Source organism: Topomyia yanbarensis, chromosome 2 (genome assembly GCF_030247195.1).
Source record: "Topomyia yanbarensis strain Yona2022 chromosome 2, ASM3024719v1, whole genome shotgun sequence".
Lineage (NCBI taxonomy): Eukaryota > Metazoa > Arthropoda > Insecta > Diptera > Culicidae > Topomyia > Topomyia yanbarensis.
The window spans coordinates 60,950,311-60,972,168 of record NC_080671.1 but is presented as its reverse complement, the minus strand read 5'-3'; the positions used below and the strand labels follow the sequence as shown (position 1 = coordinate 60,972,168).

Genomic DNA, 21,858 nt, shown 5'->3' with positions numbered 1-21,858 from the left:
TACTTTATTTACGTTTATTCATATTATTTTGGTCCATTTATCAAATATCGTTCCATTTTTTTTTATTTAGTCTATAGGAGCCGTCGCATTCTAGGTGTTACTTACGTTTAGTTTAGCTTGTTTGTTAAATTTTTAGTTCAAATAAGTACTTTTTTAATCCATAATAGTATGCAGGTCTCATGTTGATTATATTGCTTGAATTCACCATATTTATATTAGGTTTTCAATGTCTATACTTCATCAGCAGTAAATACACCAGGAGACTAATAAAAACGGGTCTTTATTGTACTGGTATCATTTATTTTCAGCAACACATGGATTGTCTCTATCATCACAATATTATTATATTAATTAAATTCATGGTATACGTTATATTAATTGCATGTTGTTATATGATATTCATTATGAATCATAATTTCCATTATATACATTATCCTGATAACATGAAATGCTATAAACACACTATATAACAATTGAATACTGGGAAGGGATGGGAGCAACAGGGTATCATACGAATTGAGGACTGGACGAGGGAACGTAGATAGCCAGCCCAAGTCACTTGAAGGAAACTTGTTTTCTTCAGAAGGTCTTATAAGAGTTTGACGCACCCTTCTCAAAACAAACCATCAGGTGGGTAAAGCATGTAAGCGAAATTTTTTACCTTTTGACTGGAATATTATTGTTGGAAGGGACTCTTTTCCTACTTTTTCCCCTGCGGGGTATGCGTAAGTGTCTCTGCTTACGGGCCCGTTCAACCCTTTTTGATTTCCCTTTAGTAACAGCAATAATGTGAAGGTTTCACGATAAAATATTTCGGGGCTACTGTAAGTCTACCCGCATTCACTGGAAAAACCTTGAGCTGATGGTGGCTTCAAATCACATCACACATCACCACCCAATGTGGCTACGCCACATCGCTTTTCCGCGTGTTGTCCGACTTCGCTACCGCTCAAGCAAGACTTAAACTAGTAAACTAGCCCCTATGTTTAAGTAAGCCAGGCAAACGAATGGATCACAGGTTCGCTTGCTTCCGACGGCGTTTTTGAATAGCAGGAGCATTCGATTGATTCCAGAGATTCGTAAGAAAAGCTAACTATTAGGACTTTAACTCTTCATTTCAGAAATAATATTTGCAAGTATTATTCATAGAACTCAGGTTATCGCAATTAACGTTATTAGATTCCACTGGAACAGTGCTGCCAGGGATAGTTTCAGTGAACGGCGAAAGCTAAATTATAACCAACCAATTTTGGACCCCTAGAGGAAGTGAAATTACTAAATATTTACTAGCCTATGTTTTTTATGCAATACCTGCACCAATCTGCTCCAAAATTACTGTTCTTGAAAGAAAACTGTCACTGGATGTTTTATACATTGACATAAACTCGAAAATGACATTTCTTTACAGTATGAATTTTTCACATTTCGGACCCTTCCAGACTAATTTGGACAGTGTTCCAAGTATATTTTGAATGCACTGAATATGATTGAATATATTTTGGAAACAGTGAAGTTTATTCTACTAAACTGGGGCCCTATTCTCACAGTCACGTCACCTAGTGACTAGAAGGAAATTTTGTGAGAGTAGGGCCCCTGACCCACTGACTCGTTCTCTTTGCAATATATTTAATGCATGAAAGAAGAACATAAGCAAATCAGTGACTGCCAATAAAAAATGGTACATTAATCTTTATATGGAAAACCGACTGCATGAAGTATTTTTTTAGTTCTATCATTTTTGGAAATAGAAAAACTTTTGGTACAGTTAGGTTGCTGCTGACTTAAGGGATGGTAAGGGCTTCAGCGTGAAAAAAAAAACATTTGGCCGATTTTTTTAGAACTTTAAGTGAAGCGAATTGATCAAAACTTTCGTACATTTTAGTGTATCATTTCAATAACATCCTGTAATTTTGCTTATTGTAGAACGTCTCTGGAAAAAACATCATTGGCGGTGTTACCTGCCATTCAAAAACTACTTAACCGGTTTCTTTCAAACTTTGCATACACATTCTATGAAAAAATACCTAACATCTACGTTGAGTTTTTGAGATAATTGAGTTTTCCCGCAAGGCAGCCATTTCGGGCCTCTTATAATCATCTTGCGTTGCGTTGCGTTGCGTAAGCACGGTATACTTCGTAGATTGCAGACTGATGACTCTCATTTCCAGCCAGACTACTTGAGGAGCATTGTTTGGGAATAACAATCGATCCAGTCCAAGCGAGAATTTCGCCTGAGAGCCACCATTGCGGGCCACGACCATCTTTACCGTAACTTGGGATGAGAAAGGAAGTGTTGATGTGGTACTTACTTAACGGAAGGCCCCGACTCAGTGACACTCCCATAAGTACCACGGATTGGGTAGCGGGTGGGTTGTTAGTCAGGATTCGCTTCAAGCAAGCGATGCGACTGAGAATATACTTTCATGCATAAGATGTTTGAATAGTTTATTGACTGAAGGATACGTAAATGTTCTAGGCGTTTAAACTCTGGGTAATCGTCTATCGAAATTGTTTCATCGAAAACAACTTGAACTCCGAACAGCCGGCTGTCGGGAGTGTTGTCGACAATGTAGCAAGGCAGCCATTTCGGGCCTCTTATAATCATCTTATTCATAAACGATCTCCGCGAGCGAATTCAGTCTGGAAACCTGTTATATGCCGATAACCTGAAGATTTTCCGAAAAATAGAATCTCCTCTAGATTACGTAGTTCTGCAAGCTGATATTGACTTAGTTTAAGACTCAACGGAATGGATTTGAACACAAATAAGTGCAAAGTGATTAGCTTTAGTCGACGTCGCTTGATTTCTCGTTCCGACTATAAAGTAGATAGCTGCAGCCTAGAAAGGGTGTTGTCAATTAAAGACCTGGGAGTTTTATTTGGCTGCAAACCGAAATTCAGCGATCATTTTTTCACCATACCTGCCAAAGCCTTTGCGACTCTCGGTTTCTTACGAAAAAACGCTTCAGATTTCGGTGATCCGTATGCACTAAAAATGTGTCTAAAAGGACTACGCCACTTGAATCGTAATGTTCCTATTCGTGCGAGTGTTTCAGGTGATTCTAGGAATTCAGTAAGCACACTCTTATTATCATTATTGAGCTGTGAGGTGCCGCTTAGATTTGTCAACATATAGTTCGTAGAATTCAACAAACTCGAACTGCAAATGTTCTTCAACGTGTATTTCCTAAGTCTCCTCTTTGGTCATATTCTGGTCTTCATGAAATGTTCCTCAATCGTTTGATTTTCGACATCCATTAGTTTGAGCATATTTAAATAATTTGACCAAAAAGAGCAGTCGACCTACCGTTACGAATGTTTTCATTCAATAACCAAATAGCTGTCAGGAAAGAAAATCCTAGGGTGCCCGAAATATATCGATATAATTTTTTTAAGACATTGTGGACACCATTTATTTAAGACTTTGTAGATAAAACATTGCGAAGAAACCTTATCAAACACGTTGCATGCATAATACCAAATCAGACAAACTGATTAAATCAATAAAAAACCTGTTTTAATCCACTTAGAGGTGCAATTGTGCCTTTCTCATTTCTACAAACTATGATTTAATAGCTGGTTCGTACAATTTAACATTATGGAAATGTCTTTCATTCTTATTACACTTGGTATATATAGTATATATAAGAGCACCTTTTTTTAACTTAGGAACTTGGCGGGTTCCCCGGGGGTGTCATGAACCGTCATAGGTGGCCAATGTGGTCAAAGCTGCTTTGATTGATCATTAGTGATCCAGACTCGCAAACTAGAGTAATGTTACATCAATTTTAATATGTTTTACATCATTTGAACATCATGGTGGCACCAGTTTATATGGGAATTTGCTGTGCGAGCGCACTCTTCAACCCGTAACTCCGGAACCGGAAGTCGAATCAACTAAAAATTCAATAACAGCTTATGGGAGCGTTATACCTTTCAGATGAAACTAAGTTTGCGAAAATCGGTTAAGCCATCTCTGAGAAAATTCTGAGTTTTAATGACACACACACATACACACACATATACACACACAGACATTTGCCGATCTCGACGAACTGAATCGAATGGTGTATGACACTCGGCCCTCCGGGCCTCGGTTAAAAAGTGGATTTTTACAGTAATTGCATAGCCTTTCTTTATATGAGAAAGGCAAAAAACATTACTATTGTACATTTAAATCCAATTTGAAAATGTATCACTTATACCGGCTCCTCTTGGCTATCGCTGAATCATGAAACGTTTTCTGTGATATTTTTTAAAACTGTGGATTGTGTTTTATTTTTTAAACAATTAGAGATGAACTAATGATATTTAAACCTTATAGACAACCCAAGGAATGTAACTGTTGCATCAAACCAAACAAATGCAGAGAAACCTTAATTAATTAAATTAATTAACAGGGTCTAAAATCTGTAGAGGTCCAAATTAGGTTGGTTACCCTAAATGGGGGCGACACTTTTTACACTTAAACTGCCATAACAAACGAACAAAACGCACCATGGCTTGCAAATTTCAAGAAGTATCGTTAACCTTCCGGAAGTCGCGCAAATGGCCCATTGAACGAGCAGCCGCTGGTGCGCTAAGACGATTTCGCTAGATTTTCAGAGCACTAGCGCGACTTCCGGAAGATTAAGCTGTAAAACAAACGCTGAAAAGGTGATCGTATAAATGTGGGACACACTGTAGACTTGTGCAGCACATGTTCCTAGAAAAATCTACTTTTGAGCCAGTCTACTCAAGCACCTGCGCGTTTTGCTGACCTAGAAAGCAGGTTTTGCACAATGAAACCACAGTAGGACCTTTTAAATTGCAAAAAGAACGTTCTTTTATTTGCTTCAAGTGCAAAATTAAAATGTAAATTAGTCGAATTCTTGTGAAGATATACAGCGATATTTCTGTACTAAAAAAAAGACAAATAATTTCATTAGGTATCCCTCAGCAGGAGTATTCGACTATAAAATGAAACCGGGTTGCATCGGTATCAGTTCGATGTAGAAAGTTCAACGCTAACGTAATGAAATTTTACTTTGTCAGCTTCTGGCTGTGTGGCATTCTAATAGTAGTCCTAACCGGTCCCAGTGCCGATAGTTCCCGCGTCAAACGTCAAGATATGGAGCAAATGAAACCTTGGGGTGAATGGGGCGTGAAGTGGGGTAAAGAAAGTGAGTTAATGCGTATTCAAAGTCGTTCCGGAACGATTTGTCTCAGTTTATTCAAGATCGTTCTGTTATATCTGCCATCATCTGGAACGACTGTACGAAAACGTCAAATAAGAAAAGGTCCCTTCGTTTATCATTGTCTCTTATGTGATTTCCAGTGGTGACGACTATTATAATACCGGCTGGAAAAGAAGCAGTTGAAATTGGTTCATCTAGCGGGGGAGGCGAAGAGGCACCAGCTTCGTGACATCCCATTTACGTCAACCAATTGTGAACGGTGCTTTCGATCGAGATTCGAATATAAAAGGAGTCATCTAATCATAATCGTACTAATATAGAATAATGTTTGCAGAAAATCCTTTACCCGTGATGAGATGTAGTTTATTGATTGAGCAAGCTTCAATAAAATAATAGAAATCACAAGCGCTAGCACATGACAGTCTTTTGGAATTAGTTAATAAAACTTAGAACACCACCATCAACCCTGAAAGTGAAAAGTTGGCCAGCACGATCCGGAATACTGCTAGGGTGCCTCACCAGTGTGAGTACGCATGTGCCGTTTAAGATGAGCCTTATTGATGAATCCTTTCCCGCATCCTTCGCACTGGTGCGGTCTAGCATCGGAGTGAAAGCGCATATGCTGCCCAAGATAACTTTTGGAGATAAAACCCTTACCACATACGTCACATTTGTGGGTCAGTTCACCGTTATGGATCAACATGTGCTGCGTTAGATAACCATTTCTGGAGAATCCTTTACAGCATACCGGACAGTTGAACAAACGTTCTCCGCTGTGCATAATCAGGTGCTGCGTCAGATGACCAGGTCTAACAAAGCCTTTACCACAGACCTCACACTGGTGTAATCGCTCTCCGACGTGGCTTCGCATATGTTGAGTCAAAGCGCTGCCCTGCACAAAATCCTTCCCGCAGAGGTCGCATTTGTGGGGTCGCTCTCCAGTATGAATGCGAATGTGTATAACTAATTCGGTTTTATAGATAAATCCTTTGCCACATGTATCACATTTGAACCTGAAATCGCCCGTATGATGTTTCATGTGAGCGGTAAGATGACTTTTTTGAGCGAACGCTCTTCCACAGTTTGCGCATTTGTGCGGCCTCTCGCCGGTATGAATCCGTCTGTGCTGTACGAGGTGATTACTGTTAAGGAATTCTTTGCCACATATGTCACACTTATGACGGCGATCGACCCTTGCACGAACGCGCTTGGGTTTGGATGGAATTTTCTTCTTTATATCAGTTTCTTGTGATGTAGTGAACTCGTGGTCTTGTGCGTCGCGCTTTGGACACAGTTCAGAGTCGCAGGATTCAGTGCGTTGCAGCTCACCCTGATTTACGTGCCCAACACTATGGGTCTGTATGTGTTCTTTCAGCATACTAGCCTGGGTGAAATTTTCACCACATATATCACATGTGTATGTCCGATCATCAGCATTTTTTTGACTATTAGTGTCGTAACCAACTTCACACAAAACATCTTTACTGCAAATATCTCTTTCGACATTCGCTGCATGTTGTCGCATGTGTTGATTGAACAGGCTTTTCCGAATAAAAATTTTGTCACAAAACTCACACTTATATCTACGTCTGTGTCTAACCAGATGATTGCGGGTGGATCGGCTAATTCTACTTTTTTCGTTTAAAACCTCACTATCTCTTTCAATTTTATCCTGAAGCATCTCCGCATCAAGTACATCGTTGCAGCCATTTGAATCATCATTTAGTAGGCATTCCACATTGGCTTCATTTTCGTCGTATAAACTCTTTGTGGTGCATTTTTCCAACTTAATGTTGGCATGTATATTATTTTCCTGTATTTCATTGTCCTGGGTACGCTCAAATTGAGTACTTTGCAGCGGTTGATCAGATGGTAAGCCCACAGTCAATGGATCTTTCACATCCAATTTACTCTGTAGCGTTCCTTCTGCTTCTAGACAGCGCTTCCGAAAGCGTGTGGCATTTGCTAAATCCTTCACGCAGTAACTGCAGATGTCCTTCGGGAACAAATCATCCTCGCAAACCTAGAAATTAATAGCTGGCCAATGTTTAAACGGTACAAGGGGCGTCGGTCGTTCTGCTTAGCTACTCACCGATAGTCCACAACAGATTGTAATCAAATCACAAATCCGACTGTTGAACTCGTCCAAAGTGGTGAAGACGTTGAACATATCAGTCGATTCCTTCAAACAGCAACGGCAGCATATTGTGATTAAATCACAAGATGCCATGGCTAGCGAGTTCTCGGTATTAAACTAGGAAATGTTCTATTGAAAATATTGCCTGTTTTTTCTAAATTCGGGAAATTTCAACAATGTGTCTTCTGCGCTAGACGTTCTAATATCAACACTCTTGAAAAATGTAAATAAACATGTTTTGATTAGTATTTAAACACGCTCATTTCAAAATACCCATGTATTAGCATATAACTTGTATCTGCGATTGTCATCCAAGACACAAACACACTTGGTCGTAAGCACCAAGCAACAAAAACATGAATAATTCATTAGAATTATTTAGGATTTTCGATTGATGTGCACCGGTGTAGTGGAGTGCACTGGTTTTGCACTTTCTAGCAGAAGTGTCAATGGAACATACCCAGTTTTCTGCACTTCTGCTAGAAAGTGCAAAAAATGGTCCAGTTCCAGTGCGCTCCACTACACCGGTGTCAATCAATCGAAAATCCTAATTGTACTGACTGCTTGAGTTTTTACTAATGTTAGGTCAATATAAAGAGCTACAATTATGTTCAATAGAATATGACACATTTAATGAAGAATTACGAATAAACTAGTATAATTTTATATAGTTGATGTACTAAGTTTGTTCAAGCTGATTCGTCTAATATTGCTTGAAGATGTTTGTAATATATACCGTCAATCCAGTCAGTCTAAGGGAGGTATTCAAAAGTATTCAAAGTTGCTTAGGGTTGTTACGGAAGACGGCAAAATAAAAACGCCACAAATCCGCGCGAGATTTGGCGCGGCTCTCAAAACAAATAGATTCAAATTCCTATAAATCTTCAAAACTTGCAATTGTTTTTATTTGCAAATTATAGGAAACTTCTCATGTATGTCCACCTCTTTTGGTACTAGGCTAAACATATCGTGGCTTGGTACTTAAAAATATTCCTAGCTTTCGAAGTTATTTTGAAATATTACAACGCAAAATATTTTCGACACAATGTTGTAATTGTTTTATAAAAAAAATAAAAATTGGATAGAATTTGACACCCGTTTGATTTATTAATAATGCAGATCACATTCGTTTCAAAAAGCGATTCGTCATAATGCAGAATAAGGCGGATTAACAAAGATAATATGCTCAACAATATATGGGCAGCGAAAATTCTGATTACCTTCTTCATATCGCACCATCTGACCGTGCATCCACATGCTTCTCATTCCACTAGCGAACGATGAATGAAACACTTAGCACAAAAATGCATACATGAGACCTATATTACTTCCCAATTTTCGATTAGGTCTCGGTACACCATATTCAGGGCCGGCGTTACACTTTTAGTGCGGGTGGGTACTAAAATAAGCATAGGGTGAGAGGTTTATTACTGGGAATTTGTCACATTTTGCAATATCCACACTTGCATTACATTCACATAAAATGTGTTTTTGCAAATGGGATCGTGGTACACCGAGGATTTCAATCGCGCTTATTGTGTGCCCGAAACACATGTGTGGCAGATTTTCAAATAATTAATCCAATGTTTCGAGTGGGCGCTACCAGAACTAACAAATATCGTTTTTTTCGTGTCTCTTTCGGAATTTTTTGCACTACCCATAGACTTGCCCATAACAGCATAAGAGTCCCATGTTGAAAAACAGCAAGCCGAGAAAAACGCTGTTCAAGATTGTCCCATCCATTAAGCCAAATGGATGGGACAACCATGTTTTGGTATTTTTTTTTGATATTTTCTGAACAAACCCGGTAATCTTATTTGTGCAGTGTGATTCAGTGGTGATACAGAATACAATCCAACGGATAACTCATTTTCGACAAAAATCCACATGGGACTCTTATGCGTTTATGGGCAGTAGAAGTCATACATACTTCGAAATTTAATACAATATTGGTGACTGTTTTTCCAAGTGATTGGTGCGAATTAATGTGATTTCATGAAAGTTGCTAACGTCCTAAAACTTTTCCTCCGATTTTTTTCCTAATTTTTAAAAGGGGCCGATATATTGAAAGGACGACTTATCTTAGTTATTGTTATTTTATTGTTATTTATCAGTGTGCAATCGGGCTGTCTCAACAACCTATTTCTGCAACCTATGTGCATTAACTGTACACCTACCGTCTCTCCGTTGCACTTGACAGTGTGTGCAGTGCTTTATGGTCACACCTATGACCGCGCACCCGGCTTCCCATGAGCGTTTTGGCGGCTCAGATGCTGTCCTTCCACGTTGCTCAGGGATACATTGGTCCTATACACATCCATGCATACAGGCATACATACGGGCTTACATTCATACATACATACAAACTATTTTGCGCAAGTTTAGAGCATGTAACGTCGTGTCATCTAGTCCTATGGAAAATCATCTTACCATCGCCTTGGGGTCAACGTCATATTGGCAAATTTTGCATTGAATCCGCTTCTGTCTCTTCCTAATCTCCTTTTTGTCTCCTAGGTCCGAAGCGGATCAATCGACTATTAATTGAAACGGTAAACATACTAGCAGTATTAGTCCTTACTCGCAAATACTTTTCCTGCAACTGTGCTGTTTCTTCTCTATCTTATAACATAACTCGATTATGCCTGTTCTAGTCAATATACATATTCATTACATTATGGACCAGGCAAACCCTTAATTTTTCTATTATTATTATCCTGAGTAGCTATACCAGTGAAGGTATTTTAAGATTTCGCAAAAAGAATCTCTGCCAATAAAGGCGTAAGAAATATTTATCCACTATTCCCATAAGTTTGCTCGAACCGAATGTCCGCCTGGTTCGACTCAAATAGATCACACCGACCCGAGAGGGTTGCTTATCATTTCTGAGAGCCGGTGTGCTTGGTCGAGTTTAATAATCATAAGAACAAGTCCTGAATAATTAACTATCTCTTAGGTGCCAGTCCTGCACTCCTTTTCTGAACTAGCCTCATACGCACGATCAAAAGAGTCGACAACTAGTAGGATCCACATGCCCCCCACCCAAGCGAATTGATCAACTCGCAAGTAGGAACACATATTTACCAACCAGCCAAGAAGACTTCCGAATCAATGAGAATGGACCATGCCAGTCGAAGGCCACAGGCCCAGCGCCATCTCGTACAGTGTCATTGTCATTTCTCAGCCCACACTCTGGCATACGTTCATCCGCCCATCTAGACTCTGTCAAAATGAGAACCTACAAAGCCTAACTGTTCGTATGTGCTAGTCTGTATAGATTTTGGTTTGCTGAAACGAAACAAAAAAAGCAAAATAATTGTGATTAGTATCGTAGTTATAATAAATAAGTAAACGATTTCTCATCTGTTGTTTGTTTCCTTGTTCGTAGTCCTCCTTCCTGTTCCTGATCTGTTTGTGCTATTAGCTTTCCGTTTCCTTGGCCGTCACGTTCTCCTGCACCGAGTTGCATATACTGTAGCAAGAGAAACAAATGAAAAGACAAAACAAAAAAAGGAAAATAAATGGTCGTCTGCTATCTGTGCCTAAATTGATGTTGCTTCTCAGTTTTGCACGACCCAGGTGGAACTTGGCCTTGATCCCAATGCTCTGTCGCCGATGTTACGTGATATTCGTTACGGAATATTCTTTGTTTGGGGGCCATTCATAAACAATGATGTTCGTTTTTTTATCCCTGATCCGCTGATACGTCTAAAATTCATTTTTAGTCTTTATCTCGTTACGTGACGCTCTTTCCCTATTGTCAATATCCGATATCAATTATGAATCATTTATCCCTGGTGATATATTTAGAGCAGAAAAACCAATGAAAAATAGGATTGACAGGATTTTAGTGCGCTCTTGGCGCCTTGTGTCACATCTTCATGTTTGTTATACATACTAAGAATACCATGATGTGATGTGATGACCGTAAGATTAGAGAAGCAACTCCTCCCCTTCCCCCACACGGCAAATAAGAATTTAAAACTAAAATTGGAATCGGCCGAAAGATATTCCGGCACTCCTAGACATTGCAACAACGTTTTTGGTAAAACATGATTCCGAGATTATTCACGTTTAAGGTTGAACAGAGAAAGCGCAAAAATCCGAAACGAAAAAAGCAGTTTTTTCCACATCATGTGTTAGATCTTCATAAAAATCAATCAGCAGTACTGTAACAACATTCTACATAAGCTGATTGATTCTTATGAAGATCTAACACACGGTGTGGAAAAAACTGCTTTTTTCGTTTTGAATTTTTGCGCTTTCTCTGTCCAACCTTAAAGTTTTGCGCCACGCCCTCCGTTCACGTAAAGGGACAAGATGAACAGCGCTATAACTTTGCATCTACTGCTTTGACCTTTTTAAAAAAGGTTCAGATATTTTCTTAAGAATCTATACCTTAAGCTGAAAGAATAAACAAGTTCGACTTTTTGACCGACCTCATCATATATGGTCGGTGTTAGGTCAGACCGGACTAAGTGACAAAATATTGATTTCGAGAAAAACGAGTTTAAAGTTTGAATCGCAGCTTCCTTTACATTATGATTGGAAATTAGTTTTTGCAATAAATTCTTGTTTAATGGTACATATTTCAAATCTGGCAAAATTCAAATGTAGCTGACGAAATTCTTTATCCGGTGCTATCATTATCTCATTTTTTGATGTTTTGCGACTTAGTACGGTATGACTTAACACCGACCATATAAACCCTTAACGAAATAGTCCGAAACCCAATAATAGGCCCATTACCCTACATGTAAATAAGCAAATCAATTTTAAAAAATCCTAAAAGTGCCAGGACACAACATGTGGCTTAATTGGATGAAAACATAGTGTGTCTTGTCTGTTTTGCAAAAAAGCGTGATATAATCGAAGGTGATATAAACGAGTTTTGATATAAAAGAGTAGTGATATAATCGAAACTGTATTTGGGAACATAGCCACTTTATTTGACGGTTTGGTCTGCGAAGATGAGGCCTCTTCAAAATTACTAGGCAGATCTTGAATATTTAAATTGCTATGGCCCCAATAATTTGGGCAATTCAATTAAAATACATTGTGCAAATTGAATGATATTTGAGTCAAAATCAACAACCATAGGATACTGCATCGGTCTGGATCTAGTTGAGTGTTGACAGCAAAAATAATTTAATTTGCCAGTTGTCAGGTTTTCCTTTTGCATCTATCTGCCACCTGGAGCACGTGCCGTATTTCTGCCAGATTCTAGGTACCAACATAATCGAAGAGCTACACTACAAATCTCTAAGCATAAAAAATATCGCCTGGAGCCCACCGTCAAGTCAACGGATCTAAAAGAAGATGGGTTCCTGAATCCGTCCAAATCAGATGCCAGTTATGAGCATTTCAGTTTTACGGGTACCCCTATTACGGGGTAAAAAAATACCGAAGCCGTTTCCCAGGCCTGCGCAACGTAACCCCCAAAAGCTTGGTAATCAGGCACGTAGCCAGAGGGGGGGCTAGGGGGCTAAAGCCCCCCCCGAAAATTTTCAAAAATAAATTTAAGAAACAACATGTTTTTCGGTGACTCTTAAAAAAATTGTATCTTGTTTGGTTTCAACAAATTAATGCGAGAATTGTGAGGAAGATTGCTATTTCGAACCACCGAAGACAGCGGTCAGGATATCTACTCAGTATGCTGAGTGTGATAAAACAGTTCCCTTCATATTGTGTGACTCGTCGGAAGACAAACGAAACTGTTACTTTAATTCTTGCTGTGGGGATCTGTCGAATGATTGAGTCGCAGAAGCAAGAAGTAGTGCTCCAGCCAAATACGGAGGCTATTGACTTCAGGTCTTTTCGCATAAGATCGATCTTATGCGAAAAGACCTGAAGTCAATAGCCTCCGTATTTGGCTGGAGCAACATTAATGATGTGAAATATTTGCTGAAGGTGATTATGGAGGTTATGCTTACGAACATCGCCTTTAACGAGTTTAACCATGTCAGGCGTTCAGTGCTGATGCCATTTAACAAATTAGCCCAGGCGAAACCAGTCATTTTGCATAACAACTTGTAACATGTGGTTGATCCTCATATATATGGACGATGAGAAAATCAATGCTCGGCTACAAGATCTGATACCACTTACTTGCACCGTGGCTATTAAAAGATTCCTGTCACATTTGGAAAAAATGGTATTCATTATAAAGGACACATCTAGGAAGTATATTAAATGGTGTTTTTGTGGTGAAAATCTAGGTGAACAGACATATTTCCTCCAACCTGACCCTGCACGTAAAAACTGAATGCGATAGTATTATTTTACACATTATATCTTTGCATATACATAGTCTCCAAAACCATTTCCTGAAAAACAAACATTTGCCAAATTTTGGCTGCTGTTCGGATAATATTGACGGCAAAAACTGCGTCTAGTATCTCAAAATCAACGGTCGGCACCATCATTGAGGAAGTCGACACTCGTGACCCGTCAGAAATTCGCGAACATGGACATGGCAGTAACCACTATGATGATAAGGAAGTGTACGAGATAGAAATGAACACCACCGCGACACTGTTGGTTAGGAAAAATATTTCTCAGCCTAGTAAATAGTTCTCCACATGCAATCGCTAGTTGTTCGCACGAGATCTGTAGGACAACCATTTACGTTTTATCACTTTCATTGTTCACATCATGGAAATATATTGAAGACACAAGGCTTCATTTAGCTAATGCATTGAACCGAATAAAATAAACGAAATATATAATAAAATTGCAGAAGTTTTATAGAAAAGTGAGCTCAAAAACTGTCCCAAAATGAGAACTTTATCGCTAGTGGTTGTGTCTAACAAAACTCAGATATTATGTTATATATTAGCCAGAATAAAGTTAGTTAAAGCATAAGCAGATTGAATTTCTGTAATAGGTTAGTGCACTGTACGCTTAGTAGAAACATCAGGCATCTCACTCAAGCGTGCTAGACAAAAACATTTCCGTTAGTTGATGACAATATAGTCGAGAAGACAGTTTTTGTTTTCGCGTCATTTTAATGCAATAGTATTTCTGTTGACACTCAATTTCATTTTATGCGGAGAATGCGGTCCGTATTTAAACATTATTAGTCCGCAAAGTAGTGATATTTTAAACAATCGAACAATAAGCAAGAAAAATGCCAAAAAATAAACAAGCCAAAAAGTGGTAAAACAGCGGTTTTCTGAGGTGTTCATCAACCCAAGAATTGTATACCGTCGTATATTACTAATGTTGTTCACATACAGAAACGTACATAGTAGCGGTAGGACTATCTGTTGTGATTTTATCCTTACTTTTCAACGGATGTCAATAGATGCTAAACCACATATTAGTCAATCAATCATAATAAACTTAATGTTGTAAGCAGCAGCATTTCTGTCTCTTTCGATGGTTTCCAAATAATGTCCATGTAAGTCTAAAAACGACGTGACGATACAGTGAACAAACATCAGTAGCCTATCACGGAGAGCGACTAAAATGTTGTAACTAGTTGAGTCTACAGTCAATAAATTGGGATTAATGTTTCGATTTCATGTTTTCGTTTTATTTGTGTTCGTTATGGAATAAAATGAGAGAGATGAGCAGAGATCACGAAGAAAAAGAGAGAAAAAATAATAAATAAATTGAAATCGACCCAAGAGCAGCTGTTCTATATTTTCTGGGCACTCAACTACAGAACAACAGAAATCATCAAAGAAAGTTGGCCTTACACCTACGTTACTCTTCGACAGAGGTGAAGTAAGTGCGATGTATACCCGTCCATATGTCGGAATAAAGAGATGCTGAAATTATTGAGCTTGTTCATATTTATAATATTTCTTTCTTTTTCAATCTAAAATTTTATTTGAAACGGCTCAATGCGTTAGCACAACTGATCCGTGGGTCTTTTAATTTTTTTTACAATAAGTAAAAATAAAAAAATTCTAAGAATGTCGGTCTGCCAGATCTTGTTGACGCAGTTTGCTGCTGCGTGTTGAGATCTTTTTCCTTGGCGGTGAGGCCGCTTGGTGGTCATTCAGTCTGCCTTCTCTCGCGTTATCGTTCCCGTCCATGTCGTCATCGGTACTGCTTTTTTCCTGTTCACGATCAGAGGTTCTTATTTGTTTCTTGTTCTTATGGGTCGCTGTTGTATATCCGTCTTCATCGGTATTTGCTTCTTTATTGGCGATGCTAGTTGTTGGTTTGGGAGCGGTTGTCGTGGTCGTTGCACCTGCATTATTGGGTAATTGGATCGTTGTTTTAGGTTTATCTGAAGGTATCGCTGGCTGCTTGTTAGAGTTGGCTGTAGTAGATGAGTTTTGACTAGTTGCTTCGGCGCATGTTTTTCCGTAGTAGGCTGTATAGTTACAGAATTGGCATGTTGGGGTCTGCCCGGGATATGTAATTAGCGTTGTTTGCTTATAGGTCACGCCATCCTTCGGTGATTTGCATTCGATAGTCATGTAAGAAGGTATTGGTTTAGTCACTCGCATTCTCACAATACGAACGCCATTGGGAATGCCGGAGAAAAAATTTCTCCAGGTGTCAATCGTAATAGATTCTACTTCTCCATATTGCGACATGATTTGTTTGATGAAATCCTCCTTCGTGCGCGGGGCCAAATCATGGATACGCACGTCCACCATGTCGTTTTCCATATGCACGGGGATCTTGATTCTGGTGTTATTAAATTCGACCTCGTGTTTTATGTTGTTCTTTGCAATAAAGTTTTCGGCCTGTGCTAAGCTTCTAAACGTGATCAAAACACAGTTTTTACGTGATGTAGCTGAATGTAGGTAACTTCAGCGAGATTAAGCTCCATTTTCACTTTATCTAATTGTTCCACTTCCTTAACTGTTCGTGTTATCCCGTAGCACAGGCACTTTTGCTTCATTTGGCAAACTCATTTTACTCCGCAGCCGGGGGCAACGATACAATTTGTATGTGCACTGATATAGAACAATAGCTAGCTTGATTCACTGGTGCCTGTAGCCTGCTATAGCGTAGCAATTTTTTTTGCTTCTGCTTTTTGCGACATCAGAAGGTAGACCTTCTAGTTCTTTTGGTAATACATTTAACAAATTTCACGTACCGTCAAGTCCCCAGTTACCGTGCGTTTAGGTGGATTTGACGTGACTTCAAATCCTGTTTTTTTTATCAAAATGAAAACCGCCCTCATAGTCACCGTAAAAATACCTATCTAAATACGTCACAATTTAGAAATAATATAAAACTATTACCAACAAAACGAGAATAAGTAGTTGAGGACATTTGTTTGGCACCAGTGCACGTTATATGATCAACTTACGGTGTATTTAAAATTTTGATTCAACTTTAGTTGGAATGTTTCAATAAAACGATGAAACGAAAGGATTTGGGATCTGGATCTCTCCGATGGATTTAGGGAGCTAGTTCTTTAAATTTCGTGATTTTGAAACTGCACGGTGAACGACACATGCACGGCGACTGGCGATTTGAAGGAAAATTAGAAGATATTAGTAATCAGTGTTTTCATTCGATTTGTAGACAATTTTCTTTAATCAATTAAATTGTGGGCAGTTTCCTTCAGTTGATTTAATCATTTAAATTTATATTTTGATCCTATTGATTACCAAAAATCCTTCCTAACTGGGGTTCTAATCTACCCGACCAAGGCTAGTCTTGAAAATAGTTTCATTTAAATAAAATATATCAAAAAATTGTGTTAGCATGATGCCTTGGAACTGGTAATACTCGCAGAACACCAGACAAAGAAAATAGAAGTTGAACCGTCTCTGCGCATCTACAAATCGCTTGCTAAATCAGAAGATTTTGTACGAATTTCGACATTCTCTTCGTTCGAACATTTTATGGATATTTTTCTACTCATTTCGGTTTAGCATCTTCTACGCCTTTTAAAGGTGTAGCTTGGAACACCTGGTGTTTTCCAGCACCGTCAAGCATTGTCATATTCGGTTAGCGCATAAATACTGTGAACTCTAGAATATACTTTGTTGTAACGAGAGTAAGTACTATAACCTTTCTTGTGACAATGAACATATTTTTAGGATTGTCTTTGATTTGGAATTGATTTCATTATGAACTTTTCAAAATTTAATTTAGTTTCTAGTGACTATATCAAATTGTCAGAATTAAAAGCTTTATGCAAATTTTTTTAAGCCCCTCCCGAAACAAAATCCTGGCTACGGGCCTGTTGGTAATATTCTAAGTGTCAATAAACAACAATTTCCTGCTTGGGGAAGCACACTGGGTTTTTCATGGACTGAATTTTGAAAAGGTACCCGGGTACCCTGTCGGACACACAACGGTTAAAAACTGCAGTGGGTTGCGAAAGCGTATCAAGAGGCTGAAACAAATGGAATACCTTAATAAACATTTTATGATCCAAGAGCCTAACGACCTGTTCAGGGTATAATCCAAACAATATGTGGAATCGTTGGACTATATGGGTTAAAGTTCGTGTATAATTTTTTTTATTAGGGTATAGTATAAGTTTTTAAGAACCGAAATTTTAAATGTTCAGAATTGAATATAAGCAGTTGGTAAATCGATTTCTTGTACGAGTTGGGTTTTATTCCCAACCCCGCACATAAAGTTAAAAGATTTTTCTAATGAAATGCAAAAATATCCTAAGCCTAACCCATAAAAAGAGGCTCGAATGTTAAAACCTCTAGAATCGAAATAAAAAAAAAGAAATGACCCATGTTGGACTGTATTTTCATGTTTTAATTTTCATGAATAAGAAAAAAATGTCCCGGTTGACGAATCGAATCATCACTGTAACACAACTTTGTCATGTATAATTGTGTGTGTAATTTACTTGAACCAAACAAAAAAGTGTTACACTTGCACACTTGCAAACAGCACTGAATATTGTTGTCATTAAATGACATATTTAATTTTGTAAATTTTGTAATAAATAAAATTCAAATGCACTTTGTATTCAATTTGCCATCGTAAATTAATCCTAGATTGACAGAAGCTGTTTAGTGTTTGCTTATTATGAAGAACTAAAATAAAATGGATAAACCAATGTATGAACTGGACAAAATATGTCGGCTGTGCTTGCAATCGCTGCAGGTCGGTTCGCAGGTCAATCTGTTTGCAGTGAATTTCTCCATCCGTCCCTCGGATATGATTTCTCGGTGCGCATCGGTCGAAATCTACGAAAAGGACGGCCTTCCGGCGTCAATCTGTAACGATTGCTTCTACAAGCTGGGCATGGCATTCGAGTTTCGCAACCGATGTGAAGCGTCCGATCTCAAGCTAAGAAGTTTTATTCACGGCTCGACCGATCCCGTTCAACCCGATGTGGTTCGCGAGGAAGAGATTTACGAGGCTATGAGTGCTATATTTGGACCGGACGGAGCTGCAGAATCGAAGGAAAGTATTTTTTCCAATTCAAAATCAGTGGAGGATGCTCCTATGGAAGGTTCCGCAAAGAATGTGAAAAAAGTTCAACCTATTAAGAAACGATCACAATTGGATGAGCTGTTGGTTAAACATAAGGCAAAGCTGAAAGAAGAAGGAAAGAAAGTTAACATTTTTAAACAACGTAGGGCAAGCAGGAAGACTTCATTTACTGGAACGAAGAAAGGCACCCCTTTGAAGGAACCAGAACATTGTGATACTTGCGGAAAAACATTTAATTACAGTGGATACTTGCAAGCTCATCAAAGAATTCATTCGGGAGAAAAGCCCTTCCAATGTCAGGTAAGTTGAAGTGTTTTTTTTTCAACGAGAGCTTGTTCAACATATTTTGAACCCACAGATTTGCCACCGAAAGTTTACTCAATCGGGAAACCTTCAGTTGCATCTTCGTACCCACAGCAATGAACGCAAATATCAATGCGAAATTTGTAGTAAGCTGTTCAGGACATCCAGCAATTTACACGCTCATAGAAAGACGCACTCAGAAGAAAGAAACTTCGCATGTGGCATTTGTGACCGTGCGTTCAGAACTGCGAAGGAATTACGCAATCACGCCGACACGCACAGCGCCGTTAAAAATTTCGTCTGTAGGTTGTGCCCCAACAAATCGTTCCACAAGCAATCGTACTTGAACAGTCACGTTAAAACGGTCCATATCGGAGTCAAGCGACACCGGTGTCAAGACTGTGGCAAAATATTCTCCAACAGCTCTAATCTCATAGCTCACCGACGTGTACATAGTGGCGACAGACCTTACTCGTGCGAGGAATGTGAGGCAAAGTTCACACAATCTCCTGCATTGCTTCGACATATCAAAGCGAAACATAGGCCAAAACCTGCGGAATTAGTTATACCGGAAAGAGTAACCGAAACATTCGAACCTACTATAGAAGTCGACGAGAACCGATCCTTAGACAGTGCAGCAAGCTCAGAACTGTCTGTAGCAACGTCCCTGATCGACAACACGACCGGATACAGCGTACCCTACATGACAAACTATCTGACTTCGCACTCTCAACCGCAAACGAATCAACCCCACATAGCGAACCCAGTTCAAATGGCAAATGGCATAACAAGCAACATGTACTCTGGTGAACCCTATCAGTATTCTACGAATTCTTCTGCACTTTCACACCACCACTATCAGCAACAACATCTGGACGTTGGTAGCTACGACATGTGCTACACTATGCCAACCCATTCTGTGCTGAACCCGAGTCTTATGAATCCTCAACCGACTTACATTTTCGATCAGTAGGTCTACAATCAATTGCGAAAAGCAAAGAATCTGAATTGTGCAATTTGGTTTAAATTTTATAAAAAGATAAGAAAAAAAGAACGAATAATACGTAATGCAAACTCCGCTGATTTGAGATGACACTCCAAGGGGATCTCTAAAGCCGCAGTGATTTGGCACCCCTAGAAAACATGCTGTACCTCCAGATTCGAATCAGTGGGAAATGTGATTATCACGAAAGAAGTATAATCTTCTATGGAACACTAGGAGCGTTTTATTTTATTGATCCTACCCGCTAGTTAATAAGACATAGTTTGGAATATAATTACGCCTCGGGTAAAACGCTATATGTTGAACAATAGTTATAAGATTTATTACAAACTCGATACAGCGTTTAACTGCCTGTTTTAAACCAAAAGTGTTCTCTTTAAAAGCGCAAACGGGTTATCCATCAAACTCCAACATAAATGCAGCGACAAGTATTTAATCTAAATCGTCTGTAGTTTTATGGCCCCCAGTTGCACCACCACCGGTTCCTGGAAAACCACCAGCCCCCCCGGCACCCGGGAAGCCCCCTGGGAACCCACCGGCTCCGGCACCGGGGAATTCACCTGGAAAACCTGCTCCAGTACTTCCACCGAATCCCGGGAAACCTGTCTGTGATGCTTTGCCCGCTATTTTAGTAACAAGATTCATTACCTTAGGATTGTTCTGGTACTTGCCAATGTTAGCCGGGTTGGTCATGATATCCTGTAGGGCGGCCGCTACCTCAGGATCCTTGAAGGCATTTAGAATATCTTCGGTTCCCCCACCACCGCCACCACCAAGGAAATCACCAAAGTCAGCACCGGCACTTTCTTCAGCAGCCTTTTTGTTAGCTTCCTGCGCTTTACGAACACGTTCCTGACGTTCTCGCAGTTCCTTCTCCTGTCGGCGACGCTCCAGCTTTAACTTGTGCTGTTCAATTTTCTTAGCATTAGGGGTAACCTCCTTGAGCCATTCATCGGCTTCCTCATCATAGTCCAATTTGCAAGCTTGACGGAGATCTTTAGCAGCTTCTTCCCACTTACCCAGAAGTCTATTGGCACGGCCTCGGAACTTGTACGCTGTGGCAGAGTCTGGATTAATCTCTAGGGCGCGGTTGCAATCACGGATACAAGCATTCGGTTTAACCAACTTCAAATAAACCTGACCGCGTTTGGCATAATACAGCGCACTTTTCGGATTGAGTAGGATGGCTTCGGTGAAATATTTGACTGCTTCATCGTGGTTTTGTTCGGAATAAGCTGCAGTTGCTTTCGAGCGCAGCTCGTTGGCTTTATCTATATCTTCTTCACTCGGCTCAGCCGAAGAATCTCCCATCGGCTGATCGGGTTCGTTATCCGGCTCGACACAACCTTCAACGTCTAGTTCTACGTCCGACTCTGGGTCGGAATCATCCTTACTTGGCATGGGCTCTTCTTTCTCTTTCTGCTGCTGTGACGCCGGCTTAAACTTCGGTACCCCTCCAAAGTCGGGTGTTCCAGCCGGAACTTTACCGCCTAGTTTTTCGACGAAACATTTGAAGAAATCCAACTGAGGTAGATTTAGCAACTCCGGTTGAGTCTCGCACAGGCCGATAAACATTTTCAGCTTAACCAGTTCGTTCGGATCTATGGGACAGGCCATTGCTGTGGATTCCCTGAACTGCAAACGAAAAATATATATTAGCAAGTTCCAACTAGCTGAAATATGTCTAAAATACATACGGTTTGCTGCTTAACTGATGAAAAATATTAGAAAATTGGATATTTTGCAAAACACGCAGTTCCTTTTCAAAAATGTCGCCGACTAGAATGTTCTTCTCGTTCTTCTGCTATTCTTTGCCTTTTCACACGGCTTTTTGCTGTTTTTGCGTATTTCGTGCT

General features: G+C 39.4%; 3 protein-coding genes and 1 long non-coding RNA gene across 4 annotated transcripts; 2 read left to right on the top strand and 2 right to left on the bottom strand.

The window, feature by feature from the left end:
• Positions 1-4,805: 4,805 nt before the first annotated feature.
• On the top strand, positions 4,806-5,588 carry LOC131686210 (uncharacterized). The gene is made up of 2 exons (XR_009304945.1): positions 4,806-5,162; positions 5,318-5,588. It is a non-coding gene; the product is annotated as an uncharacterized LOC131686210 (long non-coding RNA).
• On the bottom strand, positions 5,529-7,523 carry LOC131686192 (zinc finger protein ZFP2-like). The gene is made up of 2 exons (XM_058970426.1): positions 7,270-7,523; positions 5,529-7,200 (listed from the first exon to the last, which is right to left on the bottom strand). The coding sequence occupies exons 1-2, from the start codon at positions 7,405-7,407 to the stop codon at positions 5,683-5,685; spliced, it is 1,656 nt and encodes a 551-aa protein (XP_058826409.1). The 5' UTR covers positions 7,408-7,523; the 3' UTR covers positions 5,529-5,682.
• A 10,627-nt stretch (positions 7,524-18,150) lies between these two features.
• LOC131686194 (zinc finger protein 391-like) lies at positions 18,151-20,064 on the top strand. Its single transcript, XM_058970429.1, has 2 exons — positions 18,151-18,996; positions 19,055-20,064. The coding sequence occupies exons 1-2, from the start codon at positions 18,304-18,306 to the stop codon at positions 19,970-19,972; spliced, it is 1,611 nt and encodes a 536-aa protein (XP_058826412.1). The 5' UTR covers positions 18,151-18,303; the 3' UTR covers positions 19,973-20,064.
• Positions 20,065-20,202: 138 nt separating this feature from the next.
• LOC131686199 (hsc70-interacting protein 1-like) lies at positions 20,203-21,858 on the bottom strand. The gene is made up of 2 exons (XM_058970440.1): positions 21,700-21,858; positions 20,203-21,637 (listed from the first exon to the last, which is right to left on the bottom strand). Exon 2 carries the CDS (start codon positions 21,617-21,619, stop codon positions 20,435-20,437), a length of 1,185 nt encoding a protein of 394 aa, XP_058826423.1. The 5' UTR covers positions 21,620-21,637; positions 21,700-21,858; the 3' UTR covers positions 20,203-20,434.

What these genes read in the sequence shown, in the direction of transcription:
- LOC131686199 (XM_058970440.1), bottom strand. Translation starts at nt 21,619, where the DNA reads ATGGCCTGTCCCATAGATCCGAACGAACTGGTTAAGCTGAAAATGTTT.
- LOC131686192 (XM_058970426.1), bottom strand. Translation starts at nt 7,407, where the DNA reads ATGGCATCTTGTGATTTAATCACAATATGCTGCCGTTGCTGTTTGAAG. An exon ending in CAATCTGTTGTGGACTATCG is followed by an intron (nt 7,201 to 7,269) that starts GTGAGTAGCTAA and finishes ATTAATTTCTAG; the next exon opens with GTTTGCGAGGATGATTTGTT.
- LOC131686194 (XM_058970429.1), top strand. Translation starts at nt 18,304, where the DNA reads ATGGATAAACCAATGTATGAACTGGACAAAATATGTCGGCTGTGCTTG. An exon ending in AAAAGCCCTTCCAATGTCAG is followed by an intron (nt 18,997 to 19,054) that starts GTAAGTTGAAGT and finishes TTGAACCCACAG; the next exon opens with ATTTGCCACCGAAAGTTTAC.